This window comes from Orcinus orca, chromosome 2 (assembly GCF_937001465.1).
Source record: "Orcinus orca chromosome 2, mOrcOrc1.1, whole genome shotgun sequence".
In the NCBI taxonomy this organism is placed as follows: domain Eukaryota; kingdom Metazoa; phylum Chordata; class Mammalia; order Artiodactyla; family Delphinidae; genus Orcinus; species Orcinus orca.
Window position 1 is genome coordinate 125,763,990 of NC_064560.1, and position 17,500 is coordinate 125,781,489.

Here is a 17,500-nt window from a genome sequence, read left to right on the forward strand (position 1 = left end):
TTCTCATGCTTCCCTAAAATTGGTGAAATACCTGAGTATAGAAGGTTATCAGTGGTTTGGATAAAATAACTGGATGTGGGATTCAGATCAAAAAGATACACTCTAAAATATCAAAATGGTATCCTTTAATGACTCTGAAAGCAGCAGCTCTAGGCAGAATGCTATCTCTGATCAGTGCTCTGATTCATCCCAATCACTAAAGGTTTTTTTGGTTGGTAAAGGAAAACTCCTGTACAGAAACTATTAAGTTATATTTACTTTAGTTCTGTCCCTGTTGTGAGGGGGCAAGCCAAATTCAACAGCCTCAATCCCTTTTAGAATGAGGTAGGATTTTTCAAAAACCAAACCAAACGATAATCAAAGCAATACTCCAAATGCCTTCCAACTTCCCGTGGTGCACTATTAAAGGATACCAGTACTACTGGGGGCAGAATCCTGTATAAAATGAATGTATCTTAAGGAGGCTTCTTCCAATACCTTCGATACAATTCCCTAGAAGGAGAGAGTATCTACTTATGTTTGGGATACAATCAGAAATGACACACGAAATGTCAGCAGCTTGGATACATGCATATATTTAATTATGAAACAATTCATCAACAACAAAAACAATAAGGAAAATTCACGAGACCTCAGTGCTGTGGAAGAGAATGGGACATCAAGTCAAAATGACATAGCAACTGGCCCAGAAGGCTGCATGATTAGTGAAGCTAAGGCAAAGCTGACTAGGATAGAATTATATGCTCTTGAAAAGGAGAATGGCTGGAGAAGTATCCACTCATTTGACTGCTTGGAAGCAGGCAGCCTTAGTGTACGCTGCATGGAATGGAGGTGAAGGGCCAGGGAAGGGAGAGAGAGGAGAGGGAGAAGAGCAATATAGAATCCAGGGTAAGCAGGTGGAAGAGATTGAGATAGAATTACATAGAGATGACGCTAAGGCCTTTTGTTTCCTCTGCAGCCTAAGATAAACCTGTTCCAGGTCTTTAAGTATGTCAGTCAAATTCAGTGATCACAGGAATAGCACTAGGCACCGAAGGAATGGTGGAGGAAGCGGTTTACAAAACTAAAAGGATAACACGGTTACTACTCTCAAGGAGCTTACAACCTACATGGGGAGACAGGTTCCACACACAAAGCTACTATAAAACATATTTACAAAGCAACATAAATACAAATAAATATACATATGAATAAACAATATATGAAAGCTAAAAGGTACTATGTCAATAATTGTTCAGAAGTCCCTAGGTCAGTCAAAGAAGGCGTTCTGAAGGAAAAAAATGTGGACTTTGAGTATAATGTTAGTGGAGAGTAGGGCATGTGCAAAGGCATAGGAGTGGAAGCAAATATGTCATGTCCAGTAAGCAGATTAGCTTGACTACAATAGAAAGTCTAAATAGGTCTTCTTAAGAAGTGTGTGTGATGAAACAGTAGGAGTCTATTTGGTGAAAGACACTGACTTACTAATGGTAGGTCTGGTCCCTAAAACAAAATGAACAGGGAAAGATGTTTTCTCTAGGTAATGATAGTAAGTGGCTACAGGTCCAGGAGCAACTCCACTGCTTTCAAAATTTTGTAGTTACTCTAAGACAGAGAAACTAGTAATGGGATGATGGAGAAGTATTCAGCATCCTTGAGCAGTTCAAGTAGAAGGAACCACTATCTGCAACACATCTTATGACGTGGCAAGTGAAAAAATTCAATGAAATCCCAAGACTGAGGATCTATGGTCAAAAGGCCAGCTGGATCCCAGTAATCTCAAGTGTTCAAGCAGAAGGTCCTAGACCATTGTTACTAACTCTTGGTGGGGAGTAGATTGTATATGCTTATAAAAGAATTTATTTTTGAACTACCATGACAATCAGCTTTGATCCTAACATTTTAGAAATTAAAATAGAAGGATGAGAAGAGCCCTAATCTATAGGGAATGCTCACGTCCCTGAAGAAGGACAGGTCAATAAGGGCCCAAATTCTCCCCTGGTCTTTAAGTGGAAAGGCAAAACATCACACCTTGAAAAGAGGCTTTTCTCAGCCAAAGCAAGTAAGACCTCTTTCTTTAAGCCTATTTATCTGAAGCTGTTCCAGGAAGGAAAAAAGAGTCCAGGCCAGATGTTCAGCAGCAGCCAGAGTCGGACCCCATGTCACGAGAGCTCCGCTGGGAGGAACTGGGTCCCACTGACGTTGAAATACACTGCTGGGGGCCAATCTTGATGCCATTTGCCTGTAGAAGAAAAGAGGCAGTAGTTCCCACCTCAGTGTGAAAGTTAAGTGGGAGAAAGGAGAGGGGTAAAAGGAGAAATCATTAATCACGTTTTCTAGAAGTAGATATGGCCTTGGCAAGTAACCATGCAACTAGCCAGACTGCTGTGGAAGAGTAATCTGTGACAGTGAAGATGAAATGACCAGCTCTGGTATTATCGATGACCAGAAGTGGCTTTCGTGCCCATTTTTAAAGTGACTGTTATACTTAAGTTTCAAAGCTATGTGCAGAATCAGGATGTGATTAGGTTAAGAGTAAGAGGAGGTAAAAGAGAAGTGGCAGCATATTAGCATATAATCCCTTTTTCTGTTTTGACCCCAAATTTGCTTTACAGAAATGGCCGCGCTGAGCAATTAAGAATCACACTTCCCCAAGCTCTGGAATAGTAAAAAACTGAGGTTGAAAAGAAAATCTCCCATAACGTATAAACCTTTTAGATCACCAATTAATAATCTCTTTAAGCATTCTGGGTCTCAGACTTGAGAAAAAACGAAAAGGATGACAGGTTTCTGTGTACCTACATAAAAAAAAAAAAATCAAGTATGAATTGGCATAGCTTCAAATAGTATCATGTTAGATAGGAAGTGCTTACATTCTAGGGAGCTTCCTATCCTGTTTAAGACAAAGCAAAGTTCATTGTCAGACCCCCACCCTATCTCACCTCATTGTGGACATCAAATAAACCCTGCTGGATCTTCCTATATATTTCTTTGGCTGTGTTAATGAAGGCCTAAAGGAAACATAAACCATAGTATTAGGCTCGAGTTTAGGTAGAGAGATTAAGAAAAGAGAATACAAATATTATTCCTATTTGGATTTCAAAGGTGAATTAGGAAATATTAGGAGAATGGAGTAAAAATACAGATGGTCCCCCAAAGGCTCTGTAAAAGCCATTGAGAGTAGTTTCAAAAAGAAAAAGGGGATTCTATGGTATTTTGGTACTGACACACGATATACCTAGGGTTCCTAGGCTGGTACCCTCTGCAAATAAAACAAACATGCTCTCTTCTCAGTTAGTTACTGAAGATACAGTCATTATCAGGCTTACGAATGACTAAAGTAGAATCCATTAGTTCTACTGATTTACAAATAACAGTAGTGTCAATCCACACTTACCAATTAATGTTACCTAATATAAAAGTAAAGCCTTAGGAATCAAGGAAAAAGAAATGGAAAAATTCCCTTAAAGGGAGACATATGGTCACTATGACCATAAGACATCCTTTTCTTACCCATGTCTTATAAGGGAAGAGAATTCTGAATTAAAGGACAAAGATATGGTATAATCTCTGAAAACTTTCCCTACTTTTTCCCAAATAGTACCTCTTCAACATTGCAGGCTGTTTTGGCTGACGTTTCCATGAATATAAGTCCATGCTCCCGAGCAAAGGCCTCTCCCTCTTCTCTCTTCACATCCCTACGGGATTCTAAGTCACTGCAAGAGATTAATTGGGGAGAAAACTAAAAAAAGATCCAAGTGAAAGAAGAAACTCTTGTTCTAAAAGAATCCCATAGCTGTTTCAACTGCCAGTTAATCCATAAAGAATGTAGATCCTGCATGATGTTCCTTGTATAGGGTTACTGATTTCTGTAGCCTCTTGGAAAATATTCTTCAGATCAGATTCTTGACAGCTGCTGTATGGTTGAGGATAATACCTTACTCTTATTACAGAGAAAAAGGTTTATAAGAGGTTAGGCAAGCCCCTTAGTTACTCAAGGTCTATGCCTTATGCTGCTTTTTTGAATGAGATCCAGTTAAAGCAAAGGAAAGAAGAGGAAAGGGAAATTCCAGTTACTGGAAAGTAGAAAAGTCATAGATGTCAAATCCCATAGTGATAAGTGTCTTCCTCTTTACCAGAATCAATCTACAAGAAAGAAGAGAGAGAGCCAGGAATAGGGAGAACACAGTTGGCTTAACACACACTAGTCTCATTATTAATGTGTATAATAAGTAGCAGCCTGCCACCAGGGAAATGAGGGATTCAGAGAAAATGATATGGATAAAATTAGGTGATACTGGGCTTCCCTGGTGGCGCAGTGGTTGAGAGTCTGCCTGCCGATGCAGGGGACACGGGTTTGTGCCCCGGTCCGGGAAGATCCCACATGCCGCGGAGCGGCTGGGCCCGTGAGCCATGGCCGCTGAGCCTGTGCGTCCGGAGCCTGTGCTCCGCAACGGGAGAGGCCACAACAGTGGGAGGCCCGCGTACCGGGAAAAAAAAAAAAAAAAAAAAAAAATTAGGTGATACTGAGGATGTGAAGACAGAGCCAAGGAATGAGAAAAAATAAAGTGGCATGGAAAGACTTTATGCAAGACAAGATAAAAGGCTGCAGAATAAGGCAATGGTGAACTGCCTGATTTTCATTTTTCTAATTGGAAATTTTCATTTGGGAGGATTCCAGTTTTTCACCATAAAAAAAAAACATCAAGGAGTAAGTCCATTAGAGAACAACAAACCTACAAAATGTAGATTTATTATTCATCAGCTCTGTGAAGACCAGGGAAGAACTAACCCTAAATGGCAACAGTCCAAAATTTGTACCTCTAGCCCAGACACACCTCTAAGCCCCAGATCAGTTTGTCCATTTGTCTGTTCTTCATTTCCACTCTGATGTGTAAAAGGCGCCTCAGAAGTACATCAAAATGAAATGTCCTGATTCTGTCCCAAGCTTCCACATCTCCATAAATGGCACAAGCCAAAAACCAAGACATTATTAACACCTTTTCCTCCTTCACTCCAAATACCCTATCCACCCCAAAGCGAGGTACTCCAAAATGTACCTTAAAATCACACTTCTCTCTGTGTCATCGACCTAGTCTAATCCACCACTCTCTCACTTGGACTGCTGCTGCTGAGATCCACATCAACCCTTGCTCCCCTCCAGGGTGATCTTTTAAAACCTGATCAAGCTACTTCTCTGCTTAAAACTCTTAAATGCTTCCTACTGTGTTTAGAATAAAATCCAAACTCCTCTCTCAGATCAGTAAGTGCCATGATGAGATCTGGCCCCTGCCTTCTTTTCCAACTTCATCTTGCACCATTCCCCTCTGATTTAGTCCAACCATACCAGGGTTCTTTCAACATTTTAAACTTATCGAGCTTCTTTCCAGTTTAAGGCTTTCACACAGCTTTTTACCCCTATTTGATACTTTTTAAAATCTTTGCCCACTGAACTCTTGCACATCCTTCAGATTCCAGCTTAAATTACAACTCTAAATCAAAAATAAGTACCCTGGTACTCTTTTTTATAGTGCCCTTTTTCCTCCCCTTCGCTGCATTTATCATAATTTGTAATCAGATACAAATCATTTTATATTCAATAACTATGTCCCCATTGACGGTAAGCTCCATGGGAATGGGGGCAGGGCTTTGTTTTCACCTTGCACACTCAGGGTCTGGCACAATGTCTAAGACATAACAGGTTTTCCATAAATTGGTTGAACCAATAAATGAGTACAATTAGTCTGTGGCCACAGTTCTCAAACGATGCACCTTAGGCACTACTACAAACTCACAAGGGTGCCACAGGTTACTTTAAATATTCAAGGGAAACACAGCAACACTCAACATCAGAACACCAAATAAATTACAAGCTTGATATAACTGGCAATGTCACCATCAGATCCTGACAGATTCCATTCAACATTTGCACATCTTTGCGAAGCTGACTTTTTGGCAGTTGCTGTGACAAAAAGCAAACCCTGCACTAAAATCAATTTGGAACGGAGAGTGGTAGTGTCCAATATTGATTCCAAGGTTTGAGAAGCTGTGCTGTCATGGTTATTTAAGAATGAAATAGAAAATTATTTTTCTTTTAATTTATGTTTTTCATTTTTCAGTTAGTTGTTATGACAAAAATACTTGTTATCTTGTTTAGATTTATTTAATAACAAAACTATTAGGTATGTCTTTTGGCCTATGGGTGCCTTAGAAAATTTATTGAGAATAACAAGTGTTGGTGAGGATGTGGAGAAACTGGAACCCTTGTGCATTGTTGGTAGTAATGTTAAATGGTGTAGCCACTATGGAAAACAATACAGCGGTACCTCAAAAAATCAAACAGAATTTCCATAAGATCCAGCAATTCCACTTCTGGGTATATACTCTAAAGAATTGAAAGCAGGGACCCAAACAGATATCTGTACACCCATGTTGACAAGAAGCATTATTCACAATAGCCAAAAGGTAGAAGCAACTGAAGTGTACATCAATGGATGAATAAACAAAATGTGGTAAATACATACAATGGACTACTATCCACCCTTAAAAGGGAAGGAAAGTCTAACACATGCTACAATATGGATAAATTTTGCAGACGTTATGCTAAATGAAATAAGCCAGTAATAAGAAGACAACTATTGTATGATTCCACTTATATGTGGTGCCTAGAATAGTCAACTTTATTGAGACAGGAAGTAGAATGGTGGTTGCTAGGGGCTGGTGGGATGGGGAATGTGGAGTTACTGTTTATGGTAACAGAGTCTCAGTCGGGGAAGATGAAAACGTTCTGGAGATGAATGGTGGTGATGGTTACAGAACAATGTAAATATACTTAATGCCACAGAACTATCTACTTAAAAATGGTTAAAATGGTAAATTTTATGTTACGTGTATATATGTGTATATATATATGTTTTTGTTTTTGTTTTTGTTTTTTGCGGTACGCGGGCCTCTCACTGTTGTGGCCTCTCCTGTTGCGGAGCACAGGCTCTGGACGCGCAGGCTCAGCAGCCATGGCTCACGGGACCAGCCACTCCGCGGCATGTGGGATCTTCCCAGACCGGGTCACGAACCCGTGTCGCCTGCATTGGCAGGCGGACTCTCAACCACTGCGCCACCAGGGAAGCCCTGTTATGTATATTTTAACCACAATAATTTTTTTTTTTTAACTGAGACACTAAATGTACCTAAACTAAAAAAGTTTAGGGCCCAAATGATCCAGTGTCCACAGAGTACCTAGATGACTCCTGGTACTTATTATTTATACAAATAAAAGTTTACCTCTTATTCCCAATCAGCATGATAACCATGTTGGAGCTAGAGTGCTGCCGGGCATCCTCTAACCACGAGGTCAAGTGGTTGAAGGTTTCACGCCTACAGCAGAAAAGTTTAGAAAGTGGGTCAAAGGCTTATTTCAAAACGCCAAAGCAATTCCAAATGTATGGGAAAAGGGGGAACATTATATGTGTAAAGAAAAATATCAGAGAGGCCTTTCCTCTTTAGCATTCTAACTAGATTCAGTAGATAAAAAAGATATTGAGAACAGAGGAAAGAATCTGCCTCTCACCCACCAGATGTTACTCACCTTGTAATGTCGTACACCAGCAGTGCTCCGGCTGCTCCCCTGTAGTAGGAACGGGTGATAGAACGGAAGGATTCTTGTCCAGCCTTTTCCATCAACATGACAACAAAAAAAATCCCAACAAAACCAGGTTATTTCCAGAGAAATTACTTGATCAAATGCCACTCTAACACAAAGGACTTAATTTTACAAAAGAACTTCTATTAAGAAAAGAGGGGCTTCCCTGGTGGCGCAGTGGTTGAGAGTCCGCCTGCCGATGCAGGGGACACGGGTTCGTGCCCCGGTCCGGGAAGATCCCACATGCCGCGGAGCGGCTGGGCCCGTGAGCCATGGCCGCTGAGCCTGCGCGTCCGGAGCCTGTGCTCCGCAACGGGAGAGGCCACAACAGTGAGAGGCCCACGTACAGCAAAAAAAAAAAAGAAAAAAAAGAAGAAAAGAGAATTAGGGAAAAGGAACCCTGACTGCCCAGGGAGAAGTCCAGGTGGGAAATCAATATTTTTCAATGACAGTGCAATGGATATTTTGGGTGGGTCACCTCTTCCTACGAGACTGTCCATCAAATTGCTGAATGTTTAGCATCGCTGGTTCCCCATTGCAATGCTAGTAGTGCCCCACAGTGTGACAATCAAAGACATTCCCATACATTTCCCAATATCCCCTAGGAAAGAACTGGAAATAGAACTAGAAACTCAGAGTATTTTCAATCCCATATGATGCTGAACATATCACATTAACCTTTCTTTTCTGTTTCTATTCCTTTATCTATAAAAAGGAAAATTATCTTAGAATGCCAATGCCCTGTCTAATGGAAGTTTCCTTTTGATGGATCAATGTAGAAAATTAGATACAAAACACTTAAATTGGGCATATGTTGATTAACCTTTAGTGCTCCACTAATAAAGGCAGGACTACCAAGATGTCCCTTGCTGGGATCTTGTCATGGCAAACAGGAATAACAAATAGGGAAAGAAGCCCAGGGCCCAGGACAGAGTTTTCCTAAAACAAACCCAACTGTTTATACTCTAATCTCATTTCCAACTGGGGCCAAGATATTAGGTTTTATTTATAACTGAGCAATTTATTAATTCCTCCATATACTGGATACTTTTGGTTTCCTGATGGAAGAAGTTTTGGGGTTTTTTTGGGGTTTTCATTAAAGGAAGCAAAATCATCTAAATATGAATACCCTGAGCACTGAATCTATCCTATAGGAAAAGTTTTCGCATTCTTGAAATTCTTTATCCTCATATTCCAACATAAAGTTTAGGAAGGAAGACTACTGTTCATAATTTAAAGATAGGAAAACTAAGATGTGGAAAATAAATAGCTTTTTCATAGTATAATAACAATAACAGTAATGATACTAATTATATCACAAATGGGAAAAATTAGGCTCAAAGGACAGTTCAGTAACGGGCCAAAAGTTATAAACTCTATATATGTTGAATCCATAATTTAAACTTAGGAGCTTAAGCCACATAGCACAGGGAGATCAGTTGGGTGCTTTGTGACCACCTAGAGGGGTGGGATAGGGAGGGTGGGAGGGAGGGAGACGCAAGAGGGAAGAGGAATATATGTATGTATAACTGATTCATTTTGTTATAAAGCAGAAACTAACACAACATTGTAAAGCAATTATACTCCAATGAAGATGTTTAAAAAATAAATAAATAAACTTAGGAGCTTAGTACTTCATAGCACAAAAGTTTGTTTTCTTAGACATTATTTCATATAACCTAAACCCAGGTTTGAAGGTGAGAAGAGTGTTCCAGTACACTAATCCTAAGGTTACTTTTCCAACAATACAAGAATCTCTTACTATAAGAATCATACAAATGGGACCTCCCTGGTGGTCCAGTGGTAAGGAATCCGCCTTCCAATGCAGGGGACATGTGTCCGATCCCTGGTCGGGGAACTAAGATCCCACATGCCGTGTGGCAACTAAGCCCATGCACCTCAATGAGAGACCCCGTGTGCCGCAAACTACAGAGCCCACGCACCCTGGAGCCCACGCACCACAACTAGAGAGAGAAAACCCACAGGCCACAACCAGAAAGAAGCCCGCACGCCACAACAAAAGATCCTGCATGCTGCAGTGAAGATCCCTCATGTCACAACTAAGACCCGACACAGCCAAAAATAAATAATAAATAAATATAAAAATATATATTTAAAAAAAGGAATCATACAAATGTTTTAATGAGTTGCATACCTATTAGAACAACAAAATCCAAAAATAATTTTAAAGAAGTTTGTTGGTAATATTAACAAAACTTTAAGATTTAAAACATGCTTTTTCCCTCCAAGAGTTCACTTAAATTTTATTTATCCTCTAATGGTTTTACGTCTTAAATTATTTGATTCCTGTTTTTCTTTTTTTCTTTTTTTTTTTTGCTGTACACGGGCCTCTCACTGCTGTGGCCTCTCCCGTTGCGGAGCACAGGCTCCGGACGCATAGGCTCAGCGGCCATGGCTCATGGGCCCAGCTACTCTGTGGCTTGTGGGATCTTCCTGGACTGGGGCACGAACCTGTGTCCCCTGCATCGGCAGGTGGACTCTCAACCATTGCGCCACCAGGGAAGCCCCCTGTTTTGCTTTTATCTTACTTTTTCTCGTCTTCTGCTATGGTTGAAAGCTTCCTTCCTTGTGGCCTTCTAGGAACTAAAAGGGAAAGTCTGAGGGAGGCCTGTGTTATGGTTGAATCATATGGCAGCATTTAACTTTAGCAGATGAAAATACTTCCAGTGGGCCATCAGAAATGCTTTTTAAAATCAAATCACTTTAAATCTCAAATAAACAATCTAACCCTACACTTAAAACAACTAGAGAAAGAAGAACAAAGAAACCCAAAGTCAGTAGAAGGAAAGAAATCATAAAAATCAGAGCAGAAATAAATGAAATAGAAATGAAGAAAACAATAGCAAAGATCAATAAAACTAAAAGCTGGTTTTTTGAGAAGATAAACAAAATTGATAAACCCTTAGCCACACTCATAAAGAAAAAATGGAGAGGATGCAAATCAATAAAATTAGAAATGAAAAAGGAGAAATCACAACCGATACTGCCGAAATACAAAGGATTATAAGAGACTACTACAAACAATTATATGCCAATAAAATGGACAACCACAAAGAAATGGACAAATTCTTGGAAAGGTACAATTTTCCAAGACTGAACCAGAAAGAATTAGAAAATATAAACAGACCTACCACAAGTAATAAAATTGAAACCATAATTAAAAATATTCCAACAAACAAAAGTCCAGGGCCAGATGGCTTCACAGGCAAATCCTATCAAACATTTAGAGAGAAGAGCTAACACTCATCCTTCTCAAACCCTTCCAAAAAATTGCAGAGGGAGAAACACTCCCAAATTCATTCTACGAAGCCACCATCACCCTGATACCAAAACCAGAAAAAGATACCACAAAAAAAAGAAAATTATAGACCAATATCACTGATGAACATAGATGCAAAAATCCTCAACAAAATACTAGCAAACAGGATTCAACAATACATTAAAAGGATCATACACCATGATCAAGTGGGATTTATCCCAGGGATGCAAGGATTCTTCAATATATAGCAAATCAATCAATGTGATACACCACATTAACAAATTAAGGAATAAAAACCATATGATCATCTCAATAGATGCAGAAAAAGCTTTTGACAAAATTCAACACCTATTTATGATAAACACTCTCCAGAAAATGGGCATAGAGGGAACCTACCTCAACATAATAAAGGCCACAAATGACAAACCCACAGCAAGCATCATACTCAATGGTGAAAAACTGAAAGCATTTCCACTAAGATCAGGAATAAGACAAGGATGCCCACTCTTGTCACTCTTATTCAACATAGTTTTGGAAGTCCTAGCCACGGCAATCAGAGAAAAAAAGAAATAAAAGGAATACAAATTGGAAAAGAAGAAGTAAAACTGACACTGTTGGCAGATGACATGATACTGTACATAGAAAATCCTAAAGACGCCACCAGAAAACTACTAGAACTAATCAATGAATTTGGTAAGGTTACAGGATACAAAATTAATGAACAGAAATCTCTGGCATTCCTACACACCAACAATGAAAAATCAGAAAGATAAATTAAGGAAACACTCCCTTTTACCACTGTAATAAAAAGAATAAAATACCTAGGAATAAACTGCTTAAGGAGGTGAAAGATTTGTACTCAGAAAACTATAAAACACTGATGAAAGAAATCAAAGATGACATAGACAGATGGAGAGATATACCATGTTCTTGGATTGGAAGATTCAATATTGTGAAAATGCCTATACTACCCAAAGCAATCTACAGATTCAATGCAATCCCTATCAAACCACCAGTGGCATTCTTCACAGAATTAAAGAAAAATTTTTACAATTCGTATGGAAACTCAAAAGACCTCGAATAGGCAAAGCAATCTTGAGAAAGAAAAATTGAGCTGGAGGAATCTGGCTTCCTGACTTCAAACTATACCACAAAGCTACAGTAATCAAGACAGTATGGTACTGGCATAAAAACAGAAATATAGATCAATGGTACAGGATAGAATGTCCAGAGATAAACCCACACACATATGGTAACCTAATTTACTACAAAGGAGGCAAGAACATACAATGGAGAAAAGACAGCCTCTTCAGTAAGTGGTGCTGGGAAAACTGGACAACTACATGTAAAACAATGAAATTAGAACATTACCTAACACCATACACAAAAATAAACTCAAAATGGATTAAAGGGCTTCCCTGGTGGCACAGCGGTTGAGAGTCCACCTGCCGATGCAGGGGACATGGGTTTGTGTCCCGGTCCGGGAGGATCCCACATGCCGCGGAGTGGCTGGGCCCGTAAGCCATGGCTGCTGAGCCTGCGCGTCTGGAGCCTGTGCTCCACAACAGGAGAGGCCACAACAGTGAGAGGCCCATGTACCGCAAAAAAAAGGATTAAAAACCTAAATGTAAGACACTATAAAACTCTTAGAGGAAAACATAGGAAAAACACTCTTTGACATAAACCACGGCAAGATCTTTTTGACCACCTCGTAAAGGAAATAAAAACAAAAATAAACAAATGGGACCTAATGAAACAAAAGCTTTTGCACAGCAAAGGAAACCATGAACAAGACAAAAAGACAACCCTCAGAATGGGAGAAAATGTTTGCAAAGGAACAATAGACAGAGGATTAATCTCCAAAATATACAAACAGCTCATGGAGCTCAATATCAAAAAAACAAACAATCCAATTAAAAAATGGGTGGAAGACCTAAATGGACATTTCACCAAGGAAGACATACAGATGGCCAAGAGGCACATGAAAAGATGCTCAACATCACTAATTACTAGAGAAATGCAGATCAACACTACAATGAGGTATCACCTCACACCAGTCAGAATGGCCATCATCAAAAAAATCTAGAAACAATAAATGCTGGAAAGGGTGTGGTGAAACGGGAACCCTCCTGCACTGTTGCTGGGAATGTGAATTGATACAACCACTATGGAGAACAGTATGAAGGTTTCTTAAAAAACTAAAAATAGAACTACCATATGACCCAGCAATCCCACTACTGGGCATATACCCTGAGAAAACTATAATTCAAAAAGAGACATGTCCCACAATGTTCATTGCAGCACTATTTACAATAGCCAGGAAATGGAACCAATCTAAATGTCCATCAACAGATGAATGGATAAAGAAGATGTGGCACATGTATACAATGGAATATTACTCAGCCATAAAAAGAAATGAAATTGAGTTATTTGTAGTGAGGTGGATGGACCTAGAGAGTGAAGTAAGTCAGAAAGAGAAGAACAAATACCGATTGCTAACACATATATATGGAATCTAAAAAAAAAAAAAGTGGTACTGATGAAACTAGTTGCAGGGCAGGAATAAAGATGTAGACATAGAGAATGGACTTGAGGACACAGGGAGTGGGAAGGGTAAGCTTGGACGAAGTGAGAGAGTAGCATTGACATAGATACACTACCAAATGTAAAACAGCTAGTGGGAAGCAGCCGCATAGCACAGGGAGATCAGCTCGGTGCTTTGTGAAGACCTAAAGGGGTGGGATAGTGAGGGTGGGAGGGAGATGCAAGAGGGCGTATGCATATGGCTGATTCACTTTGGTGTACAATAGAATCTAACACAGTATTGTGAAGCAATTATACTCCAATGAAGATATTAAAAAAAATCAAATCACTTTACTTCTTAATCTCAATCCAAGTTCCTGAACCAAAGTTTGTGAGCCAATAAGCTAGAAAGAGTGAGCAGTTCAATCTGGGTTGGTGTGCATCAGTCTGAGGTATCTTTGTCCATCCCCAGTAAAAAAAAAAATCTGAAGCAGCAAAGAATTAAGATGGAGATAAAGAGAATTAACAGCTTTCTAATCTCCCCCAAATGGAAGCATCAGATTATATATAGTTTCAAGATATATAATCCATTCCTACAAAGTCAGATAGGCTCATTTCCTAAGAATCAAAATGCATTCCAAAGTAAAATACAAATGAATTTGGGATTTTTTTTTTTTTTTTGTGGCCGTGCCACATGGCTTGTGGGATCTTAGTTCCCTGATCAGGGATTGAACCTGGGCCCTTGCAGTGAAAGCACAGAGTCCTAACCACTGGACTGCCAGGGAATTCCCCAACTTGGGATTATGTAATCAATATTTTTACTAGAGCAAACTCATATATTATTTGGGTAATTTAAAACAAAAAGATATGGCATTCAGAATTTGCAGCTGTAACAGATGGAAGTGAAAGCTTCCCTATCTCTTTGATTTCACTCTTCTACTACTCTGATCTCCACCATTAGCCCCACCATCATAGCCCTTTGCCCCTGCATCAGGACTAAAGTATTTTTGTTTCCTCTCACCGTATCCCAGATTTGCAGTTTGATTTGTTTTCCATCAATGTTGACCATACGGGCCCCAAACTCCACACCTGTCAGTGAAAACCGCGAGAAAGAATGAACAACAGCCATGTTGAATGAGAGGTTCATGCTTTTCCTCAATGTGCTAAAGACTCATCCTCTGTCTGCACTTAGTACCACTAAGCACATTACAGCTGCCTATTTGCTCCAATTCATTTTGTGCTCCTTGAAGTTTTACTTACCTTCTAGAATTAAAAACTGTGCTCTAGATAATGATCTTGGAAATATAACCAAAAAGCAGATATGGGGATAAAACTAATTAATAAATCAAGGAAAAGGTGAATAAAATTTTAGCATTATTATTTAATGCTTAAATGTTATTAGGTAATGTTTAAGTTTGTAACTTTTTTAAAAACTTATAAAAATTTCGAAAATATTTCCTAATATTTTCTCAAAGTCACTCTCTAGTCCTCTATATGAAACAATATTTCTTTTTGCAATTCTAGAATTTTTGTTTTAGAAAAGCACCTATCTAAGAAGTAGGTTCTCAAGAATGAAACATTTCAGGTCTCCAGTAATTCCCAGAGTTCACTGGAAAACAGCCTTCCTCCTAGGAGTTTGGAAACAGATAGTCTGATAAAGATTTTGGTTTACCTGGCGTTCAGCTTCTTTCAAGGTTATGTCAGGACAAAACTTAAAAATTGAAGATTACTTACATTAAAATTACTTGATGATAAGTCAAACAATTTGTCCTATTTTCTATTTTTATACAGTACTTTACTCCAGGACTTCTGATTTCCAAGTAAGAAAGAGCACTAATCTAGCTTCTGCTATTCAGTGGCCCCAGGCACAGTGTGACCAGAATCTCAACTCTAAAGTTCTGCAGTCAATAAGACAAATTAAAAAATTGCTTCTTACTACTCTGGACTGCTTCATCAAGAATAGTGATAGTTACTAAAAAAAAAAGTCACTAATTTTGTTTTCTTTCTGGACAAGAAGAATGGAATTTCAGTGGGGAAGAATTAAAAAATAACACTTTTGTCCCCTTTTATGCAACTTCCTCTAATTACACAGAAACCTTCATATTTTGCACATATTTTCTATCTAACTGCCTTGTTTATCTTGGCACAGAAAACTGAATTCAGAAAGAAACACAGCCTATACTGGACTCTGGGAAAAACTTGATTGATCACTTCATTCCTCTGTTTCGAAACTTGTTTTGAAACTTACTCCCATTACCTTCAGGTGTTTCAAAATTTCATCCCTAATATATTCTCTAGCCTTATTTCTTCCCGCTCTCCACTTTAAATTCCATGCTCCAACCATATTAAATTACTTTCAGTTTTCCAAATGTAGCCTGAGCTCTGTTATTCCTGAGCCTTTGCACATTTTATTCCTTCTTGCCCTGATCACTTTTCCCTCATCTCTACAACCCCTTTGCCTGGCAAACTCCTGCTCATTCTTCCATTTTCAGCCTCTCTTGATAGAGGAGGTACCTCTTTTCCCCTTTTGCAGTTGAAATTTACTTGTCATTATCTGCCCCCAGCCCCACCTCCTACACTGGACTTTCAATGTAGGCACAGTGTTTGCCTTGTTAAGCACTGTATCACTAGCACCTAGCACAGAGTAGTTGTGCACTTAATATTCATTTGCAAAAATATTTTCCTGTTGATACTATCCTCTAAATCCTTTTCTAACCTCATTAGGTATTTCTGAATAAGTCCTTTGGGATCAGTAGTAACTTAGACTTCCATAAGGTGTGACTTGGAAGTGGCAATACAGTAAGAATAGGAGCTAGGGATTTTATTCTGAAACTGCATCTGCATGGCAAGAAGACTAGTTTTACACATATATTTTGGGGGGGGCTGGAGTTATGGAGATTATGGGGAAAGGGTCGTTAAAGCCCCAGCAGGCCATGCCTTATCACAAATATGTGGAAGATGTTCATACTTCCCAGAATCACCAGTGTGTCTCTGAACTCTATCATTCTCTTTTCTTTAAAACAAAAGTTATTAGTTCCACGTACCTTTGAATTCTAAGTCTGGGACGGGTCTTCAATTTGCTTCCTCCTTTCCAACACACACACAAAATCTATATAGTAGTGATTACTTTGAAAAAACACATGTGAGGTTCGCACTAATTTACCGCAAAGCAAGGCGAGTTTTTGAATAGTTATGTTTCCGTGGGATTTTCCACAGACATACAAATTGCATTTGGGAAAACAAATCCTACAGCAACTAATCCATACCTCACGCTCATCTCTAAATTTAAAGTTACCTTTCAATTACTTACTCCCCATTTGTCAGCATTTGATTAGTCACACTTCACTAAACATAACTTTTAAATAGTTCAAAAACAGGGAGAAGTAACTTTTTACTTCGAACACCAAAGGCTGCTAACTTTCCACTTTAGTTCGCCATATTTCATAACCTATTCTAGGACAGGTACATGCATTTACCTATTGTGAGGTCGTGGACAGGCTGGAACCTCTTGTCTGTAAACTGCAGGAGCAGACATGACTTCCCCACACCTGAAAGAAGAGGACGCGCGTTCTAGGAGTTACGCCGCCCGGGTACAGTCCAGTGTCGGGGCATCCGGGACTCGGGAAGGGGAGCGGAGAGCCCAGAACCCCGAGCCCCGAGCCCCGAGCCCCGCCCCCGGCCGCCCGCCCCGCCCCCGCTTCACTTAATCGCCCAGCCCACTGAATGAGCCCCGCCCCCAAGACCCGATTTCGGTGCTTCGAATCCCCGCCCCAGCTTGAGGGCTGTCGCCCCGGGTTACCTGTGTCCCCGATGATGATGTACTTGAAGAGATAAGCATAAGTCATGGTCCCGTTTCCTCTGGATTCCGGGTCCGCCCGACTTCTACAGCCCTTTACCTCCGGCCTCTCTAGCCACTCAGTCGATTGACCTCCGGCCCCTCTAGCCCAGATCACGTCTCTATTACTCTCCCTCGAAATCCTCTTTCGGTCGGAGCGACGGTAGTACCCAGATACCAGCTCCAGGGCCGTCTGTAACACTCCTACCTGCCATTATCCCACCAAGCTCCAGGGGGAGATAGC

At 39.8% G+C, this 17,500-nt stretch overlaps 1 protein-coding gene across 6 annotated transcripts; it reads right to left on the reverse strand.

Moving 5' to 3' along the window:
• Positions 1-559: 559 nt before the first annotated feature.
• RAB2B (RAB2B, member RAS oncogene family) lies at positions 560-17,451 on the reverse strand. Of its 6 annotated transcripts, none has more exons than XM_033435975.2 (8): positions 17,221-17,428; positions 16,898-16,969; positions 14,443-14,510; positions 7,565-7,647; positions 7,261-7,353; positions 3,584-3,695; positions 2,922-2,990; positions 560-2,251 (listed from the first exon to the last, which is right to left on the reverse strand). In XM_033435975.2, exons 1-8 carry the CDS (start codon positions 17,264-17,266, stop codon positions 2,114-2,116), a joined length of 681 nt encoding a protein of 226 aa, XP_033291866.1. In that variant the 5' UTR covers positions 17,267-17,428; the 3' UTR covers positions 560-2,113. The 6 variants fall into 6 exon arrangements, with proteins under 6 accessions (XP_033291866.1, XP_004274150.1, XP_033291870.1 ...); XM_004274102.4 differs by having other exon boundaries at positions 560-2,221; positions 17,221-17,370; XM_033435979.2 differs by lacking the exon at positions 17,221-17,428 and adding an exon at positions 16,466-16,508 and having other exon boundaries at positions 16,898-17,099.
• Between the last annotated feature and the right edge of the window lie 49 nt (positions 17,452-17,500).

Excerpts from the sequence above, each read along its gene's own strand:
- RAB2B (XM_033435975.2), bottom strand. The coding sequence starts at position 17,266 with ATGACTTATGCTTATCTCTTCAAGTACATCATCATCGGGGACACAG. Across the intron at positions 2,991-3,583 it reads CAGCCTGCAATGTTGAAGAG|GCCTTCATTAACACAGCCAA; the intron begins GTACTATTTGGG and ends TGTTTCCTTTAG. Across the intron at positions 2,252-2,921 it reads TATTTGATGTCCACAATGAG|GTGGGAACTACTGCCTCTTT; the intron begins GTGAGATAGGGT and ends TTTCACACTGAG.